Below are 21,209 nucleotides of genomic sequence, written 5' to 3' on the forward strand. Positions count from 1 at the left end.
TCATTGATAGAACATTGTTATCGCTCGGTCTGTGTCTAGTCCATCCGTCCTCCTCCTCTATAGTATCCATGACATGGCCCACTTACTGACAAGTGCTATCGCGAAATAGAGTGGTTTGTCTCGCCATGTCAAAAAGAGAGGATGTGTATACGGCCCTCATGTGAGTGTGCAAGTAGAGTCAAATCTAGTGAGTCATGTCCTCTGCTCTCTTACTGACAAGTGGTATCGTGAAATCCAATGGTCCATCTCCCCATGTCAAAAAGAGAGGTGTGTATGCAGCCCTCATGTGAGTGTGCAATTAGAGTTAGATCTGGTGAGTCATGTCGTATGCTCTCTTTTGCGTCAGATTCCCTACTGTTCCTGGCTTGGGCCACTGGAGAAAAGACCCTTCACATTGTTTTGACTAGGCTTGGCTGGTCCCTCATGTGCTTTCCTTTGTACTTATATGAGTTGATCTCTATGTCTCTTTGCCTCAAGGAGGAAAATAGCCACCCATCGTTTGACTGGGCCGAAGCTAGGACTAGAAAGGCAATGGTCTCATCCACAAATCTCATAGTATATAGGGCATCTGAAAACAGAGTGATCCTCAGTCTCAGTCTCTTGCATATTACATAAAGTGCAAGCCTATCTCTTGCATGGGATGCCTTCTGATCATCCTGTCTCAACCCGTAGCATATGTGAAGATACTTGAAACTGACCAACCGTGATCCTAAATGCATGTGGGAGATGAATGTGGGTGTAGCATGGTAGTTCAATGAACCCATCCTCTGGGATTTATAAGAAATGATCTCTGTAAAAGCTAAGTTTCATAAAAAACTCAGTAGGTTCTAACTAGTTCTTGAATGTATAGAGATGTAAGAGATCCCCTTTGATGTCTTGGTTCACCTCGTGACATGCAAGCAGAATGGATGGAGCCTAAAGGCTATATTGAAATGGTGGCAATCTATCCTTTTGTATCCCGATGATCTACAAACCATCTGTGGGGGTTAAAGGCCACTTTGCCTTAACACCATTTATGTACAATACTCAAACACACACACATATATATATATATGGATGACATAGAAGATTAGGGTGTTCTACACCCACCAAAAACTTGTGTGGCTCTCCCTCAGTCTCACCCTCTTCCATTCCGCTTCCGTTGAGAGCACTCTCAATTGGAATCAGAGCCTTGCCCTCTTGCCACCCTTTGCTTTAGCTTGTGGGAGAGCTTCTACTCGCTTGTGGCTTTGCAACGGAGGAAGGAATCTCGTTTTTCTTGATGCAGCAGTGATTTTTAGCCCATTGCTTGCTTCCTAGAGCTTGTTTCTAGCCCAAGAAGGGTTATCTTTGCCTGTAGTTGCTACGTGGAGTCTCCTACTACCCATGGGTTGCCCGTGGGAGGTGTATTTTGACATATACTAGGTCGTTTTTGCTATTTGCTGTGTATAATACAAGCTGCCCCTCCTTTCCAAATAGTTTGTGGCTTGATTCAAGAGCGGGAGGTGATCTATTATCCCTTGGGAAGCAAAAACGACTTGCTACAGCATGATTCCAACTTGTGGTTTGCTGTTTTTAGGCCTTCAAAAGACAAAAAACGAGTTGCGTTTTGGAGAGATTCTACTGCTATAAGCAACAAGTTGCACTTGGAGGGCAGCAGCATGAGTAGCCAGCAACAACTAATTAAGTTGGGAGCAAGAAAACAATCTGTATTGAGTTTCTGATCCTCTTGTATATTTCGACGCTCGTGTGATGGGCCGGCTCATAGAGACCACTATTTGTAGTTCCGACACTCCTGGTGGATTTGGAGTGGTCTGGAACTTCTACCTGTGAAGCTACTTCCGATTCTATGGAGATTTGGAGAAGTTTTGTCTCTTTAAGCTCTTCCTACATCTGGATGCCCGTGGTTTAGACCCGCTCGCACAGGCCACCATTTTTGGATTTGTCTATTTTGGTGGAATGGGGACGGGCCCTAACTGTTATCTGCAAATTCTTGAGCGATTTGGTGAAGTATTCTTTGAGTCGACCTTCTTCTTCTCTGTTGTTGTAGATTTCTTGAAATTTCTACACAAATGCCACGTGGCATTTTGGCTAAGGTTAAGTTTCCTAAGGTTCATTTTTGCAAGTAAATGCAAGGGTTGACTGACTCTTACTCCATTCTTGGATGAGATTTTCGAGTTGTGGAAGAAGAGAGATATTTGCAAATTTTATTGCTGAGTTTGATCATGCAGTGATGCCCCTACTTTGAGGCATTCGAGGCTCTATTTTCACTAGCGGTCATTGCTATAAGGTTGTGATTCTTTGGATATACCTTATGCAGATCACTCTAGTTGTAGTCTGAGCTGTATGCACTCATTTGTGGTTTGCATTGGGTTGTAGTGGATGCTTTACATGCCATTTGGATGCATTACGATTCTTATTGGATGCATTGATAGGCCTAGATTTCCTTGTGGGATGCTTTATTGATGTTTTATGCTTGAGGACAACATTGATGCATATGCTCATGGACAACATTTATGCTTGAGGCATTTTGGCACTTATTGGCATTGGGATTGCCATTGTTTTGCCATTGTAGTTGGCATTTTCTTTTGGGCCATATTTGCTCATATGGATGTAGAGTATATGCACATGAGTCAGATGCATTTTTATGCTTTGAGCCTTTGAGGTTTGGTGATATTACCTTCCATTTTGGCATACACATTTGAGTGCACCTTATATTTGGTGCAATTTCTCTCATGCAGGGACTAACATTTGGGATTTTGTTTCATTTGCATCATGGCATCCTCTTGGTGTGATTTCTCTCTTGTAGGTACTAACATTTGGGATTTTGTTCATTTGCATCATGGCATCCTCTTCTATGTCTAAAAAGGATTTTTTTAGCATTAAAAAGTTTGATGGGACAAACTTTTCTTTGTGGGAAAGAACAAATAAAGGATGTGCTTATTCAAAAGAAGTAGATTAAACCCTTGTCAGGGATTGAGGCTAAGCTTGTAGATATGTCTGAGGATGATTAGAATGAGTTGGATGCATTTTACAAAGTCTACTATTAGACTTCATCTTGTAGAGTTAGTCTATTTCATAGTATTAAATGAGAAAACTACGAAAGATTTGTGGAAGAAATTATGTGCCACTTATGAGAAGGAAACTGCCTCTAATAAAGTTTACCTCATGAAGAGGTTGTTTGAGCTACAGATGAAGGAAGGGGTCTCCACTGCTTCTCACTTGTATGAATTCAATATTATTTTCAGACAGCTTCATGCTCAAAGATGAGTTTTAATGCCGAGACTAAGGTAATATTCCTCTTATGTTCATTGCCATCCTCATGGGATACCTTCTGTATAGCTATCAGTAACTCTGCACTTGGTGGAGTGGGTAGCTTGTTGGCCAAGAAGATGAGACAAAAATCTATGGATGGCAACAAGCAAGATGCAGCCTTAAATGCACAAAGGGGTAGATCACAGTTTAGGGGGAAGTCCCAAGAAATGGGAAAGTCTCATAGTAAATCCAGGGCATAGAGCATTGAAGTGTTACTATTGTGGCAAGAAGGGCCACATGAAAAAGGATTGCTACAAGATGAAAAGAGAGAAAAAGGATAAGAAAAAGAATGCAAATTGGGGTGAAAATAAGAAGAAAGAGAGTCCAAGGGAGGACAAAGGAAAAGTGAAGATTGAGAAGATCAATGTAGTCTCATTGATAATAGTGACAATGACATTCTCTTCATGTCTAGTCTACCTATAGACTTCCTTACCACTTCAGATGATTCATAATCCTAGGATTGGATTTTGGATTTTGGTGCTTCATTCCATGTTACTCCCCATAGGGAATGATTCTCCACTTATAATAGTGGAAAGACAAGTTGTGTGCATCTTGGACATAACTATGCATGTGACATAGTGGGAGCAGGTGACATAAAGTTTTCTTTTGCAAATGGGTCTGCATTTGTTTTGAAAAATGTGAGACATGTGCCTAAGCTGACCAAGAGTCTTATTTCAGCGGGTCAACTAGATGATGCTGGTTTTCAAACCACCTTTGGTTTTCAAAGTTGGAAAATTTAAAAGGGCTCTATGCTTATAGCAAGAGGTGTCAAGTGTGGGACATTGTATCCCTTACATGTATCAGGGGTGTCTGATCATGCTGTTGCAATAACCAAGCAACCAAGTACTTCTTTATGGCATTGCCGGTTGGGGTATATGAGCCAGAATGGAATGAAACTCTTATGTCATTTGGGTTATGTACCGCATTTAAGTTTTTATAACTTTGAATTTTGTGAGCATTGTCTCTATGGGAAGTAGACTAAATCATCCCATAAAAGAAGGAAAAAGAAAGAGCTTGAAATTCTTGATTTGGTGCATTCAGACGTATGCGGTCCCATGCCTACACGGTCATTAGGCGAGACTAAATACTATGTGACATTCATTGATGATGCAACTAGGAAAGTATGGGCTTTGCTATAGCTCGAAAGAGTGATGTGTTCCAGGTATTTTAGAAATGGCTGGCTTAAAAATCAGTTAGGTAGAACACTTAAAATAAATGCCTATGGACTGATAATGGTATAGAGTATCTTGCTCATGACTTTTAGCATTTCTATGATACACGTGGGATCAAGAGGGAGCTCATGTCTCCTTGTACTCCAGAACAAAATCCAATTGCAAAATAGATGAACCGCACTATTCAGGAACAGTTGCAATGTATGCTTTCCAATGCAAGTCTTTCTGGTGGTTTTTGGGTAGAGGCAATAAAGACTGCAGTGCATGTGATCGATAGACTACCTATTAAGAGTTTGGATGGTGGTATTTCTGAAGAGGCATGGAAGCCCTCTTACTCTCATTTGCATATATTTGGGTGTGAGACATATGCACATATTTCAATAGAGGTTCGGAAGAAGCTAGATCCTAAGTCTGGAAAATGCATCTTTTTGGGTTATGGTGAAAGTGGAGAGATGGGCTATCGTCTCTGGGATCTAGAAGCAAATAAGATCATATGAAGCCATGATGTGTCTTCAATGAGAAGAAGATGCATAAGACACCCATGAGGGATGTGGAAATGAGGAGAATCACTTTTCAGGATGTGAATCCACCTGCACATGTTGATAGACAGCAAATAGACAGCAAGCTGTCCATGTACCAAATCTATAGAAAATGGTGCCACCCGATAATCCCACAGGTACACAATCAAGGGCAGATGATGGATCATCTATTGTGGAAATGATGAGCCAAATGTGGCTAATATGCAGGTGGGACATCAAGCTGAAATGCCCTTGATAAGATCATCTAGAGTGTTTGGATCGCTTGAGAGATTTGTTCCAAGGGTAGACTATGTGATGCTTACTGATTATGGGGAGCCTTCTTGCTATAGAGAGGGTAAGATGCGGGAGGATCAACACAAGTGGGAGTGTGCTATGCAATCAAAGATGAATTCACTCGTGAAATTAAAGACTTGGGACTTAGTTTCTCTACCACATGGAAAGAAAGCATTGCCATGTAAATGGGTCTACAAGATGGTCACAGGTGATGATATGCCTAAGTACAAGACCCATTTGGTTGTTAAAGGGTTAAAGAAAAAGAAGGGTGTGGACTTTGATGAGATCTTCTCCTCCAACTGTGAAGATGACCTCACTTAGATGTGTACTTGGACTTGTGGGCAACAGAGGATATGGAGCTTATGCAGATGGATGCCAAGAAAACTTTCTTGCATGGGGATTTGCATGAGGAAATTTACATGGTACAGTCGAAAGGCTTTGAAGAAAAGGGCAAAGAGAATTTGTTTTGAAAGCTAAAAAAGAGTCTCTATAGCCTTAAGCAAGCGCCTAGAGAATGGTATCAAAAGTTTGATGCTTTCATTCGGTCCCATGGTTTCAAAAGAAGTGAGATTCATCACTGCCTCTACACTAAAAGGGCTAAGGAGGATAGCCTGATACTCTTGGCATTTTAATGTGGATGATATGCTATTGGCTAGCAAGAACACTTATGAGCTAGATGCATTGAAGGCCAAGTTGCCTGAGTCCTTTGACATGAAGGATTTGGGACCTGTAGGTCATACTCTTGGTATGCGCATCACACATTATCGGTATAGGAAACTTCTTTGTCTTTCACAGAAGAAGTATGTTGCAAAGGTGTTGCAGTGTTTCAATATCGAGGGGGGGAAGGCATTAAGTACTCCATTGCCTCCATATGTGAAAATGAGTCAGATAGATAGTCCCAAATTAGATGAGGATCTAGCCATGATGGCCAAGGTTCCTTATGCATCATCGGTTGGGAGTCTTATGTATGCTATGATAGCTACTAGACCGGACATTGCATTTGTAGTGGGAGTCGTCAGATGCTACACTTTAGCAAAGGTTAGCGTTTCGATCTGAGACAGCTTCGCAGTACCCACCAGAGAATGGCCATCTCTATAGACCATTGTGTATGATCAAATCATGCATCCTCCCCATATCAATAAAAGCATGCCCATATGAGATGATTGGGGATTGACGATCTTTAGATACTTGTGTGAGAAAGCTACCTCATGTATATCGATGTCAAGAAACATAATCAAGTCATGCTAAAGATAAATGATTGGCACCTGGTGGTTGGTGGTCCTAGCGTTGAAGTCTCCAAGAAGGAGGAACTCCTTGCGACTTGAAGAATCCATGATATCCTGGTATAGGATGGTGTATTGAAATATCTCTCCATCCTCTTGAAGCTCCCTAGCAACATGTGGTGTCTTCAAAAGAAAGTAGCAAATTGCAATAAAAATATATGGAGAGCAGGTGCTTTCGATCCTGATCTAGATTAATCTGGCATGTGGGTTGCTTCTCTCCACAAGGATCATCCCTATGAGAGATGATATGTATAAAACTACTATGCCACCAAATCCATGCACTCCCTTGCCCTCCCTATACCATGTGTATCCTACTCTAAACAGGTAGGGGATGTCCCCAAGTGTGATCTGTGTGTCAACCCTCTGTTTGAACTGGCGGGTCACAAGCTCTAGGTCCTGGTCATGTCAAGGCCTCGTCTCATGTGGGTCCATGTTGTGATATGACTGAAAAAACTCCATGATAGAGCTCTGAGAGGGATCAGCCAAGGAAAAAGTCTACTCCTATCTCCATGCTCAAAGTATCCTCTCACGGTGTCTGAGTACCTCATGAATGAAACCCGCTAAACATCACTGGTCTGGGTAGGAGAGGAATCGAGCCAAAATCCCATAGCTGTCTTTGAAGAGGTAGTAGAAACGCCCTCAGATCTCATAGTAAATAGGACACGTGAAGATGAAGTGCTCCTCTGTCTCAACCTCCTGCATGTCACACAATGTGCATATGCACCTCTCCATGGGGTAGTCGCTCTGCTCTGCCGCTCTCGATACGAAGTCTACATACACCACCAGCAATATCTATGCAATGAGGGGGTACAGTCATTATCCTCTTACAAAGCAATTCAATTTATGTGTTGGCCATTAGGACCTACTTTATTTAATGAATAAGCCATGTAACATTGGATAAGCAGTGGGTCTAGTTGAGCTCAAAATGCTTTAAAGAAGTTGCAATCTCAGTAGTACCTAGTGGAGGCTAGAGAAGGCTATGACTACTTTGAGTAAGCCACCAAAGCATGTGGATGATCGATGACTTTGTCATAAGGTTTTCCTTCTACCCTGCCATTTTGCTTCTACGCTCGGTTGTTTCATTTTATAAGTTGATTGGCCACATTCATCTTTTTAGAGTTGGATTTTTTAATCATGTTATTAAAATTGACTTTTTCTATTCCTCATCTTGAAATTTTTCATCACAATGCCCATGTTCACAAACACACACACACACACACACACACACACACACACACACACACACACACACACACCCACACACACACACACACACACACACACACATGCACACATGCATGCATGCACGGACACACACTCTTACATTGGTGCATGTGTGGGCATGCGCACAAATACACACACACACACACACAAACACACACATGCATGCATGCACGGACACACACTCTTACATTGGTGCATGTGTGGGCATGCGCACAAACACACACACATGGACTCTGTGTGTGTGTGTGTGTTCAGGATTGTGTCACTCCGATCATGTCTTCTGATGTTGCTATAGATCTTGAAAAGCCCTTTTCAGCCACACTGAACTTGATGGTGCTTTAGCACATTTGGCATTTTTTGTGGCTTTCTAGGCTGAGTTGAAAGATATTATTTTGAAAATGATTAATTTGGCCTGGCAAAAGCAGCACCTTCCTCGTGCTTGGAAGCATGGCATGGTGAAATTGGTCCCCAAGAAATGTGTGTGAAACTCACTCTGATTGGAGACCAATCACTCTGATGCCTATCATTTATAAGCTCCTTGCTAAGATGATTGTGTAGAGAGTTAAGGGGATTTTGCATCATGGATTGCATTCAGGTTTGTACTTCGGAGTCAGATCAATGACAACATTTCCAATGCCCTGATTGCAATAGAATATGCAAAATATACTTCATAGGATGTTTTGATTATGCAAGTGGATGTTGCAAAAGCCTTTGATATCGCTCACTAGGATTTTATTTCTAGTACCATGTCCAGAATGGGTTTTGGATCTAAAATGATCCATGTTATTTAACAGTCTACACTCTTTTGGATGATCTTACATCAGGCCTTACATACTAATTTGAGAGTTTCAAAGATAGGAAAGTCGAAAGAGTCAAAGAAGATATCATCATCCTCTTTATGATTTGTCCTTAGGTAAGAAGTGTTTGGCGGATGGTAGCGTGACACAAGTGTTTGCATGTGCTAGAAAAGCTACAAAAGAATTGGGTTTTTGATAAGAGCTAGAGCCTTATGGACTTATTCGAGGGCTTTCAAGTTCAAAAGAGTCAAATAATATATCCTCCATGTTGTTATTAGTTGTCCTCAAGCAAGAAAAGTTGGAGGATGGAATGCTTATCAACTAAATGATGCTACAAGGAGACTAATGAAGGATTGGAATAGGAGACATATGGTACCTATAGGTGTCACATAGTGAATTTTAGTTTGAAAATGTGGATATTGATCTATAGTCTAAATTGAGTGTTTAATACAACAGGAATTGAGCATTATATCGAAGGAAATGGAGGCCGCTCATAATCACCTCGGCATGCTTTTGTTACTACAAATGCATTTCCTCAATTGGAATGGGTTCTAGCTGTTATAGATATGATGAATAAAGCTTGACATTTGACATAAATAGTCCCTTTGTGATTCTTTGAATCACACTAAAAATGTCGAGTACAAGAGATGAAATGGTGTGAGCCAAGCAATTTGGCTAGCACACATGCATTGTGCACATCCTCTAGACCTATCTAGAGGGTTCATGGGTAGAACATGAAAACAAACATAACTTGGTCATACATACTTATATTAAATTGAAGCTAGAATTATAAGGGATTAAAGAGATTTGAAAGGCGGGTCTATGTAAGCTCAGATTGCTTTATGAGAAGTTTGAGCCTCAATTGTTGTGAAGGTGACCTTCTCGATGCTAGGCAATCCCTATAACTACTAAAGAAGATTGTGGTTACTTTGAGGAAGCCAATAGAGTATGCAAATGCTCAATGACCTCAAACCAGTAACTTAAGTATTGGATACTTGATGATCAACCATATATTGTATCAAGAATGTTCTTTCACTTCAACCATGTCTTGGATTTCTATTGAACTATGATAACGAGCAATTGGGACTTATGACACATGTGTATACCCATGCGCACATTGTTTGGATGTATGCAAGTAGTGGGTCCCAACCTTGAAGTAACTCAAGGAGCATATGCTGAAGAGTGTTCTCTGTTCCGTTTTATAACAAATATCAATTATTTCATTAGAAAGAAAGCATTCAATACAATCATAGACTTAAAATGCGCACACGCACACATGCACACACACACACACGTTTAAACACACACATGAATTCCTTTCCAATTGTAGCACTCCATTTCACCCCTTTTCTTGTTTTCTTTTTCGATTATTATGTTTTTATCTTTCTCAACTAGCATAAAAGTATGAACTTTTACAAGAACTATAAAATATCTATGGAGTCACTCTACCTAATCCTAGTAAGAGAAGACCTAACCTTTTAGCAAGGGATGAAGATGACCTTGAAGCCATACTATAATCTTAATAGATGGCCAATGCATTATATACTTACAACTCTTGCTGAAGAGCAACCTTATCTTGGAGTCGACGCGTGCGTGTGCGTGTGTTTGTGTGTGCGAGTGCGCACGTGCACGAGAGAGAGAGAGAGAGAGAGAGAGAGAGAGAGAGAGAGAGAGGCGTCCATGTTACTTCTCATAGTAATTTTGATTGATTTGTTCATATGAGAAGCATCTTACCCTATTAAATTTTGCATAAAGGGAGGGCAACAATCTGGCAAGGAGGGGGAATTTTGAAAGACTTGGGTTGCTGCTTTTAGAATGTGAGAGGGTGAAAGAGAATTAAACTAACTTCTTGATGCCATAAAAGGTTTTCCCTATTCAATACCATATTGGTGAGCAATTGTAGACTAGTTCTCACGGTTCATCAACCTGATTGATGATTAGTATGTTATTGGAAGCAGTGTATTGGATTCACAGATGGCAGAAATGAAGAAGCATAGGAAGAACTGCCGTAAGTGAATTGGGGAACAATCTTCCTCTACTGTTCTTTCTTTTCAGGATGTCTGTGTTTGTTGCAAAAGCTGCTATCTGGGATTGAAATGGATGCAGCTGCCGTAAGTGAATTGGGGAACAATCTTGCTCTTCTGTTCTTTCTTTCAGGATGTCTGTGTTTGTTGCAAAAGCTGCTACCTGGGATTGAAATGGATGCAGCAAATGTTTCTTTTGGAAAAGATCACCGAGATGTTGTTTCCAGACTTTTGATTTGTAAAAAATGTCTCCAAATGTTGTTGATGCTTTTCGAGAGTGAGAGGACGAAATTTGTTTCAGTAGTAATTTGCTAATAGGACTCTTGACTACTTATTTGTTCTCATAGGAGTTGTATTCACTATTCAGAAATGAGGTAGCACAGGATGAATTGTCACAAGAGAGTTGGGGAACAATTTTCTTCTTCTTCTTGTCTTCCTTTCAGAATATGTCTTTGCTGCAAAGCTGCTGCTTCTGGGTGCACAAATGTTTCTTTTGGAAGATATTAATAAATGTTCTTTGGGAAGAGAATCACCGAGATGTTGTTTTGACTCGTAAAAAAGATTATACAAATGTTGTTGATGCTTTTCGAGTGGGAGAGGTTGAGAAAGGATGAAACTTATTTCAGTAGTGAGATGCTTGTAGACAGACTACTTGTTTGTTCTCATGAAGACTCTGGACTACTCATTCACTACTCAGAAATTAAGTAGCACACGAAGAATCGTCGAGTGAGTTGGAAACAATGTTCTTCCTGAAGAAGATAGACGTGTTTGCTGCTGCAAAGCTCGGATTGGAACTGGTGCATAAAGGTTTCTTCTGAAACAGACGAAGTTTTGGAGTGGTAATCTTCTTCTTCTTCTTCTCCTGGAGGATGTATCTGAATTTGCTGCTGATTTCATGCGCGGTTGCTTCGGAATGGAATTTGACAAGGGCCTGTTTTGAAAGCAGCTGGAGGAAGAGATGAAGAAGCATTCGAATGTTAATTGGAAGAAGAAGAATTGATTACAGAAAGATTTGAGAAATGGGTATTGGGTAGTTACGTTTTGTTGTTCCTCTACTTGTTCTCCTTATGCTTCTTGTTCTTCTCCTCGGACTTCTTCCTGTCATGGTTCTCTGTCTTTGCTACGAACTTGAGGAACTCCCTGCACGTCTTCCCACGCCCTGTTGACGCCGCAATCTGCCTGAATTCCCACACCAACCTCCCCATATACACCAACAGACACACTATCGATAACATCCCCATTACCAAGAAGAGCCCCCAGAAGCTCTTCAAATCCAATCGAAATGCCTCCGCCCCCTGGTTGCTCCCGCACGAACTGTCGTTGATCCATTTCTTCTGAATCCTCTGTAGCTCCCCGCTCCGTGACATATTCAGGATCGCTTCCGACACGTCGGCTGTAATCTGTGATCCTCGAGGGAAGCCCTGCTCCAAATGCAAGGACAGCTCATTACAGTCACGACAGCCATGTTACTGCAAACATTGAAAAGAAGAGCTATCATTACAAAATGAGTATTCCAATGCTACTCCAAGCTGCTATCCTCTTTCGTTCATTCGTTCTTCTGCAAATAGAATTCTCACTTCTTCTAGGTTTGTTTTCTTTCAAGGTTCTCGAGGAAGTGATCTTAAAGTCTCATTTACGATCTCAGTACCAAGAAAAGAATCTTCTTCCGGGGTCAAGAATTTAAATACACGCATACACGTCATCCCCACGCCTCGCCACCGGTAATACCTTTCATTTTCTTCGATTCCAACAATAAATATTAAACTTCTCAGAATTATCGGACAGGTTAGTAACGATTCGCTACTTACAAACCCCCAGCCACTTTTTGTGAATTCTTGACCGGCGATTGAATAATTTTCGCAGTGATAAAATAGGAACATCTGAATGTAGGGAAGCTCATCGACAATTGCAGCCACTCCCCCGTGATGTGGGCCCATGTCGAGTGCTGTTTTATACATTTCCCGTGAGCTCAGATTCTTCAGTCTTTCTGAGCTTACACCTAAATCAGTTAGATATTTTTGAACAAACGATCCTGTTTGAAAGCCAATGGGAAGATTTGTCTGGAGTAAGCTGTCAAGTCCTTGTATGCCAAGAGTAAGCTGCTCAACTGTTAGGATTGATGTGAGACTTGCTGTATAGCTTGAATTGATTATCAACACAACAAATAGCCACACAATCAAAGCAATTCGACCAAGGCAACTTCGGGGATCCTCTCCTGCATATCAAATGAAGTGCTGATCAGTTAATTCACCCAACACTCTCTCTTTCCATAAGCCGTAACTCCCAAGTGTGGAATGGTTAAGATGCTTACTGTGTGAAAAGAACAGAGTCGAAAAAGTGAACCTGCACAGACCACAGCATCCGATTACCAATTTTGCAAAAAACAGGAATTACACATATTCACTGATTTGGCACTCTCCCTGACTTCCATAAAAAACGCTTTTCCCCGTACTTATGTCAAAGAACCCACCAACAGGACGGAAGGATATATATCCAAAAACCTTGAACAGGTTCCTTATAGGGCAATAGGAAGTCCTGAAAAGGAGGAGAGAGCCAATTTTTCTATTTTATTTTAAGGGAGAATAATTACAAGGACTTTCTTTGCTCAAATTTCCCAAGGAATCCGTATAGCTGACTACATAAATAAGTCAGGACTCGAATCAAATTAAGAAGGAACGCCATACAAACATGGGATAGGGTCAGAGAAAGTCCTAGAGAGCAAAAAATTTATTATTAAGTTTAAGGGGAGAGTGATTACAAGGGATAAAGAGAGTATAGACTGATGGCTGGTCTAAGTTGAGTCGAGTCTAAGTACATAAACTTCAGGGATAAAGAGAGTATAGACTGATGGCTGGTTTAAGTTGAGTCGAGTCCTGCTGAATATAGCATTCTGGTGGGAGAGGGGGCCGAGGCTTCGGAGGCTTGACACTCTTTATTTGGCTATCGATCATTGTAGAGATTGGTTTCTTCAGTATTAGCTAATGGAGCTAGGCAGCATCATGACATCTCAGTCTATCACAGGCGCTGTTGCTTGGACCCTGAATCTTGTGTAAGTTTCCATTGGTTTATTATATACCTTTGTAAGACTGGAATATATCCAATTGTACAAATTCAGTTTTTTGTTCTGAAGTCCGGAATTCTAACAAAAAAATTTTGAAAAACAAAAGGTAGACATACCTAGCAAGCAAAGCAATGCTTATGTCATCATCACTGCCCACGCATAAGCAGCTATACTGGGTTTACTATAGCCTCAAAGCATGCCGTAGAGCAAATTGAAGCTTTGGCAGCGTGCAGGCAATCATCCTTTTTGCCAACATGTGTGGCCCTTAATCATACAAGCCCTCAAAGATCAGCATTCTACTTCTTTTCCTTTTCACTCGCCCACTTTCTAGGTAGAGCTGTACTTTATGGAAAAGAAGGATAAACAAAAGGAGTATATAGACACATGTGTTATATATATCCATAAATTTCTGGAGGATTGGCACCTTCCCGGTGCAATTCCACTTGGAGGGGAAGGCTTTACTCAGTGGATAGACCCAACTCTGAAGCCCAAGGCTTGGGCTGAGTTTCAAGGAAACTTTTTTGTGGAATGCTTTCAAAATTACTGAGAGCTTTCAACATGTATGTCTAAGAATACACGAACATAGTAGCCACAATGGGCGCCACAATGGGCAACATTCCTTCAACGCAACATTGTAATATATTTATCCTTGGACTGTCAAATGGATATCGTTAAGAACCAGGTGAATTCCCTCAAAGATGCCATATGGTATGCAAAGGTGTACACAACACTATCACGGTTTCAAAGGAGAAAAAAAGGTGAGCTGCCGCATGATATCTTCATAGAAAAGAGAGCAAGGCTTCAAAGGACCCACTGCTTTATTATTCATGTCTGTTGCTCAATCATCAACCATGAATGAACATTTCTGTAGGAAAGTGTCAAAGGACCCACTGCTTTATCTTCCCCGTTTGTTGCTCAATCCTCATTCATAAAACACAAGGCTGAAGGATCCAAAGGGCAACCTTTGTTACAAGTGCATGCAACGAGGTCATATGGCTTGTGATTGCCCTCACAAGCCAAATGATATGGCACCGCAAAGCCACATCATAAAGGTTTCAGGTAACGAATGTATTTCTTCTATCCAGATTATTGTGGATGGTAGTCAATGTATAAGTTAGTAAGTTTAGTTTCCAGTCCTCGTGATCTGCTTGTCTAGTTGGTCTTTTAACCTCTCTTCTCCTTGCTGAGAACTCTAGGCCAACCTAACACTCCAAAGCATCCCACCATTTTTGGAGGCAGCTTCATAGCAGAGGCATGTGATGCCTCTTGTTTGATGACTGAGAGAGCTGATGGCATGGACTTCTTGAAGGCCGCAAAGATGACAAGATTAGTTGTTAAAGACACCACGCCAAAGAGATCCGGTTGTAGAATGATGGAGATTCAGTAGTAGATTCAGTAGAAGACTTCATGTCAGAGATGGGAAGCCATAGGAGGAGAGTATGGATGGTACCTTCGAAGACTTCGGATCCAAACCTGAGGATTGCTCATACCAGAGCAATGATGTGAACACAGCCAAAGCTTTTGGATGGAGATATTCATGTTAGATAATTGGAGGGCAACTAGTATGGCTCAGGTGCAGAGTGGACAATGCAAGGAGCAATTTCCAGTCATCAGGACCATGCCATGAGAGAGCAGATTGCTGGAGTTAAAAGTGTGTTTGGACCAGACATGGGGATGCCTTCGACGTGTTCCTGGGCACTCTTCCCAGGGAGCAGATAGGGTGAGTGATAGGGGGAATAAGGATTGAGTAGAGGCTGTCATGTGGGCAGCACGTACTTGTTCTTATTGAGGAGAAATCTGTCCTTCATGGGACAGCCAAGGTGTTGGCCATCCATGGGTCACACATGGGCATTGTTATGGGGCAGGGTTGCAGCCATGCTATGGCCCCAATGAAGGGTCATGGAGGGCTGCACAAAGGCCTGCATATAGGCAGACACAGCCAAATGTGGGCAGTGGAGCTGGGGCAAAGCCGAGCCTGAATATTGAATAGGTGGGGGGTCTTATAGGCCCAACCTAGGGCTGGTTGGCCAGTCTACAGGCTGGGTCTGCCAGCCAGCCAACTCAGTCGGCCAAACCCTAATTGGGTCAGCCATTTCTGGGGGCCATTGTGCCCTATATGAGTCCCCCATTGGGGGAAGACAAGCATTCAGTCTAGCCCTTTGCAGGCTGCAAAACAGCTCCTCAGAAGTGCACAGCAGGCATTAGAGAGGGCAGTGAAAGGCAGCAGCAAGGCAGAGAATCTAGCCACAGTTCCAGCCTCCAACAGTGCAACCTGGCACTTGAGAGGGTGGAGACACGGGCAGAAACAGGGTGCAGCAGAGGCACCACCACCAGCAGCAGACCTTAGCATGTGTGTAGAGCTCATCCAGTGAGCAAAATACAGAGGTGCAGATAAGGAGCTGATAAGGCATTTCGGGGCTCCTACGTAAGACATAGAAGACCTCCTTTGAGAGGCACACGGCAGAAGGAATGAGTAGAAGACTGGGCAACCGTTCGTGGACTCAGGTCCAGCACCAGTGGAGCAACATCCTGCTGTCCACATAGTGTATGTTGTGAGTGTGATTGTTTTGATTCTTTCAGTGGGCATTTCTATTCACATATTGGTTGCCATACCTTTCTGTCTACTTCAGATAGATCTGCGTGTGGAATTCGTTCCTCTACATGTGTGCACAATGCACATTGAATAGGACCTAGATCTTAAATGTGATCACGTGGTCGATTCATTTTCCGCTGTGTTAGTGTGGTTTTGGCATGACCTTTCAAGCAAGTCCCATTTTCAGATTGATTTACCAACCTGGCATTAGAGCCAGGGAGACTCTTCAACAAGCCATAAGAGCATAATCATGACGGAAAGTCAGCAGCTGGCTGGTCCTGTGGGGTATCCATAGTGGCAAGCTTTGCTATTAACTAAGCCAATAAAAGACATGTGCGTTCAATTGGATTCTGTGGTGGAGACTCTTGCAGTCATTTTGGAGGGGCTTACTATCTCCTATTGTCTTGTCTGCTCCACATTAACTTTCTCACCTGCATGAGCAATGTTGCTACACCTTGCAAAAGGTGCCCTATTTCAAGCTGTAGAGCCGCTTGCAAAATGGGAATGAAGCCGCTATCGGAAACAGCAAGCCCAAGGTCAGCCTGTGATACCAGTCCAGTGCTGCAAGGGCTTTTCCAAAGATTGCATGTGACGAGAGAGCAAGAGTAAAGGTGACAAGAGTGCAGGAGTGGAAAGAAGGTAATTGGTTTATTGCAGTTCAAATAGTCAGCTTAAGTCCATACCCCAAGCTCATGAAAATCTGCTTGCAATAGCTCCCCTATATTACATGGAGAACATGATGGAAGCGACCGGCAATATTTTAACTCGCTGGCATTACAGGTGGATCTTACTTCTAAGATGCTCCTCTTGGTCGAGCTTCCTTATGCCGTCTCTTGAAGGACCTGATCAAAAGAGACCCCACATTGACTAAACGGTGCAGTAGTACAGTAAAAGGGATGCTTGTTCAAATTATAAAGTTTGAATAATTGTCTGGAAAAGCTCAGCTTTTTTATAAAAAAAGGAATCCTTGATGACTAAACATATGAAATTTCACAACTGAAGCACTCAGATAGACAATAAAGAAGCTTATGGGGAGACAAGGGGAAACAGGCAAAGCACATACGATACGACAGTAGCAGCTCCTCGAAAGTCTTTATTTACTTTGTGCTCCAGTGTCCAAATAATGAAACCTGTAAACAAAAGGAATCCCAGCGTTGTGCACCACATAGTTGTAGTAAATGGTCGAAGAAAGGCCCATGGATTGTTTGCTTGCGTGTCTGTGACTGGTGCTAGTACCACCAGTCCAGATTCGATGAATGGTTGCGTAAGATCAATTACTTTCAAGCGTTCTGCGGTTATTGTTATATCTCCAACAAGAGCATCATATACCTGCATACCAATTCACAAACACCAGCCCAGAATCCCAGATTCAATGAATGGTTGCGTAAGCTCAATCAGTTTCAAGCGTTCTGCCGTTACTGTTATGCCTCTAACAAGAGCATCATATAGCTGCAAAAGCGTATGTACAATCTTTTCAGATAACCGTGAGATACTGAAGCATTTCAATTTCGGATCAAGCGTCTAAATGAGCAATCCAAAAGACAACGGCGTTGTTGATATTGATAAGTTAAGAGCACTTTAATGTGTGCGCATTGCATCCTTCTTCCTTGTCAAATATAAACCATAATAGCCTCTAGAGACAACGTCTGCATATTTTCAAGTTTTCGGAGCTCGTTGGAGGGCAAATGTTAGCAAATGCATTCTTTCATGAAATGAAAATCAGTCATTTGTATGGCGGCCAGAAATTGCGAAAAAATCAAAGCTATTGGTGTACAAACCTGATCGACCAAGTTTTGGACCAGCTCGCCATAACTGGGTGTTGAATCGTTGCTACCAAATCCATAGTAAACGTACGTGACGGGGTATGGAAGGTGTTTGATGGCAGCCTCAAAGACATCTATGCAAAACCCAGTGAATGAAGTGCCGTTCTTTGCATCAGAAGTTTCTCCCACAATCTCACGAAAACCTTGCTTTCTAGGCACGCCAATTCTGAGGGGTCTGCTTGGGAGCACCCACCCTTCTGGCGGCATCGAGCCACCACCCGGCCAGATTATCGGTAGTGTAGTGGAATTTGTAACATTGGACGTTACAGCCAGCTTGATTTGATCCGAAGGAAGAGCAGAGACAGCAGTTTGATTTGACCAGTAGCCGACCACTCGCGGACTGTTTCCGACCATGTTGATGTATTCAAAAGCTACATCCTCAATGTCACCGTCTTCGTTGAACTCTATGAATCCAGATGTGCCCCTGAATCTTGTCTGCAAAATCTTCTCCCTCATCACCAACCCCCCTGCGAAGATCTTCATGCGTGCTAACTCAGAATCGCCCCCCGAATTCATGGGTAGCTCTGTGGGTTCCGCAAAGATGAAGTCCCGCTTCTCTTGCAGATATGCAGAAATGCCCCGGGCGATTGTCCAGACGGCATCGTACGCATACAATCCGTAGGCGTTCAATTGGCTTGGATCGATTTGCGACTGTGCTTGGTAGCGGTTTTCCCATTCATTCAAGACAGATTTGAGCTGTGAAGAAGGAGGAATGTATCTGCGCGTCCCAAGAATGCCCTGGATCGACGCCACAAATTTGGAAGGAACGTCCGTCCTTCCCAAACTCGTAGCGACGAGGTCCGTAACAATCCAGACATACCCCTTATCCAACATGCGCAGGCGAGATGCTTCACTAAGAATCTGAAATCCCATAGTTTGGGTGGTGTGTACCACGAAAATTCGAGCTTGCAAATCTGTTAGACGTGTTAGCTCTCTCCCGATGCGGTGCTGGTGCATCCATGGAACAAAGGCTACCTTTTCCACTAATGCGCTCCCCATTTGTTGCAGTGAATCAGCTAGTGCTGCAACTCCGTTAACTCCGTAGTCATCGTCTGTATACAATGCCACAACTTGCCGCCAGTTGTAATTTACAATCAGGGCTGCCACGGCGTTCATCTGCACTGCATCACTATGCGAAACGCGAATTAGAAAAGGGTATTGGCTTTCTGTGAGGCTCGGGTCCGTCGCTCCGAACGAGACAAGGGGCAACTGTGCAGAGTTTCCCATGTGTGCAACGAACCGAGAAACTGCAGAAGATTGAGGCCCCGCGATGGCGACCACTTCCTTGTTAATAAGTTCCACAGCTGAATCAATCAAAGTTTAATTTCGAGAATGAGTATTGTTCCATCAAGGACGAGAATACAAAAATCGACGGCAAACGATAGATAGTTTTACAAGGAAAAAGAAAACGAAAGCCGATTAGTACGTCGGTGAGGATTGAGGTGAGGATACCAGCGGCAGCCCCTTGGACAGGCATACAACCAGAATCGAACATTTCAAGCACCAGTTTCGACCCATTTAGCAAGTTTTCGGCCTTGTTCACATCGTCGACAGCAAGCTGGATGGCTTGTTTCGCAATTTGGCCGATGGTGCTGTTGAATCCCAACAGAGCTCCTATGGTCACGGTGGAAGGGACAGTGAAGTTATCCGATGAGTTGACAAAAATGAACCCGAAAGCAAAGAGGAGGAAGAGAAGATGGAGAGGATAGGAAGGGCGAGGGGAACAGAGGAACCGGTCTGGCATTGTTGATGAATTGGATGGCAGGAAAATTGAGCAAACTGTACTGAGGTTGGGATGGGATAGAGGCTATGGAGCTCAACTGCAAAGAAGAGAAGCAAGCAATTGGCACAACAGAAAATTGCAGAGGAGAAGCTAAGTGAGCCAAGTAGAAGAAAACAATTGGACAATGGATTTCAGAGCTCAAATTTGAGAACACTCACACACACACTCTCCCAGATTACAGACCTTTATCATCTCCCTGTTTGGAGACACTGCTTGTGGTAGATTGCTTGATGGAGCAGCAATTCCAAAATCCCTGACCACCAGATTTTGTGTGGAAAAGTTTGCTTCATTTTTGCATGTAGTAGTTAGTAGATTGCTTGATGGAGCAGGGATGCCAAGCACATTGTATAGATGCACGTTTTCCAACAAAGAGCAAAAGTCTCTAGTTCCTTAACAATTTACATGTCCAGATACTTACTTTTTGGGCTGTGAGCAAAAGAGAGTGTTATTAGTGGCAGCCACATCCTTAGCATGCTCCAGAACCAAGTCGTCCACCTGAAGAAAGAATTCTGTTGCATTTCCAATTCCTTACTCTTCTGTGATGCATTTTGATTTCTGCTTTCTCAGGAGCATAATCTACGTTTTTCCATCTAGAGATTTCGTTGTGGGGCGAGCAGAAAAATGTTCTCACCAGGTCCCCAAACTCGGAAACTCTTTTACAGGGTCTGTGAATTATTTGTGGTTAAGTGAAGCCAAATCTTGGCATATTGTCCTGCAAAGTTGAAAGGCTCTTTGCTTCTGTGCTCAGATTTTGACGTCAAAAAACAATGCCAATTATGGTTCATTGAAGGGGAGGAATTACAACAGAAATGAGCATGAAAGAACTTCAGCAACAGAACAGAGATTAGGCTTGACAATAAGCACAAAACAGGTGGCATTTCCATAATGGACCCTGCAAACTCAGTATATTTGATGTGAAGTGCTAATGATTTAGTAAAAGAAGGATGAGCAGTCTGTCCAGTGCAAAGCACATCTTTCTTGTTTGGGTCGTACCATATGTGATCTACATGCAATTGTACATTGCTGTGCTTTCTTTGAAAAGGAAGTTCCTTGTTGTGTGATTGTGTTGATGCTACTCTTTTAGGTGTTTTAGACTGTGTACCTATGCCTTACCATGGAGCAACCATGGGTTGGACATAGGCAGGCAATCTTGCCCATCCATGATCCTTGGGCATGCCCGGCCCATAGCGTGCTAAGTCCATAAACACCCTTAGCCTTCATGCATGTTTTTGTTAGTGCTCCAAGTATTCTTTGTTATTGTTGTTTGAAGGGATTCCGTCAAGTATCTCTTGTATCTACGAGTGGAATTTATGGTCTCTAAACCCCAGACCTTTGGCCTGATT

General features: G+C 42.5%; 1 protein-coding gene across 1 annotated transcript; it reads right to left on the bottom strand.

The window, feature by feature from the left end:
• Positions 1-11,650: 11,650 nt before the first annotated feature.
• Positions 11,651-19,827, bottom strand: LOC147894525 (glutamate receptor 3.4-like). Its single transcript, XM_087385327.1, has 6 exons — positions 19,536-19,827; positions 18,039-19,387; positions 17,324-17,589; positions 12,918-12,949; positions 12,415-12,821; positions 11,651-12,027 (listed from the first exon to the last, which is right to left on the bottom strand). The coding sequence occupies exons 1-6, from the start codon at positions 19,825-19,827 to the stop codon at positions 11,659-11,661; spliced, it is 2,715 nt and encodes a 904-aa protein (XP_087241453.1). The 3' UTR covers positions 11,651-11,658.
• Between the last annotated feature and the right edge of the window lie 1,382 nt (positions 19,828-21,209).

This window comes from Dipteris shenzhenensis, chromosome 14 (genome assembly GCF_047967505.1).
Source record: "Dipteris shenzhenensis isolate YYH24624 ecotype China chromosome 14, Dip_SZ_1.0, whole genome shotgun sequence".
NCBI classification, from domain to species: domain Eukaryota; kingdom Viridiplantae; phylum Streptophyta; class Polypodiopsida; order Gleicheniales; family Dipteridaceae; genus Dipteris; species Dipteris shenzhenensis.

What these genes read in the sequence shown, in the direction of transcription:
- LOC147894525 (XM_087385327.1), bottom strand. Translation starts at nt 19,827, where the DNA reads ATGCCAGACCGGTTCCTCTGTTCCCCTCGCCCTTCCTATCCTCTCCAT. An exon ending in TGTCCAAGGGGCTGCCGCTG is followed by an intron (nt 19,388 to 19,535) that starts GTATCCTCACCT and finishes TGATTGATTCAG; the next exon opens with CTGTGGAACTTATTAACAAG. An exon ending in GACTCTGTTCTTTTCACACA is followed by an intron (nt 12,822 to 12,917) that starts GTAAGCATCTTA and finishes TTTGATATGCAG; the next exon opens with GAGAGGATCCCCGAAGTTGC.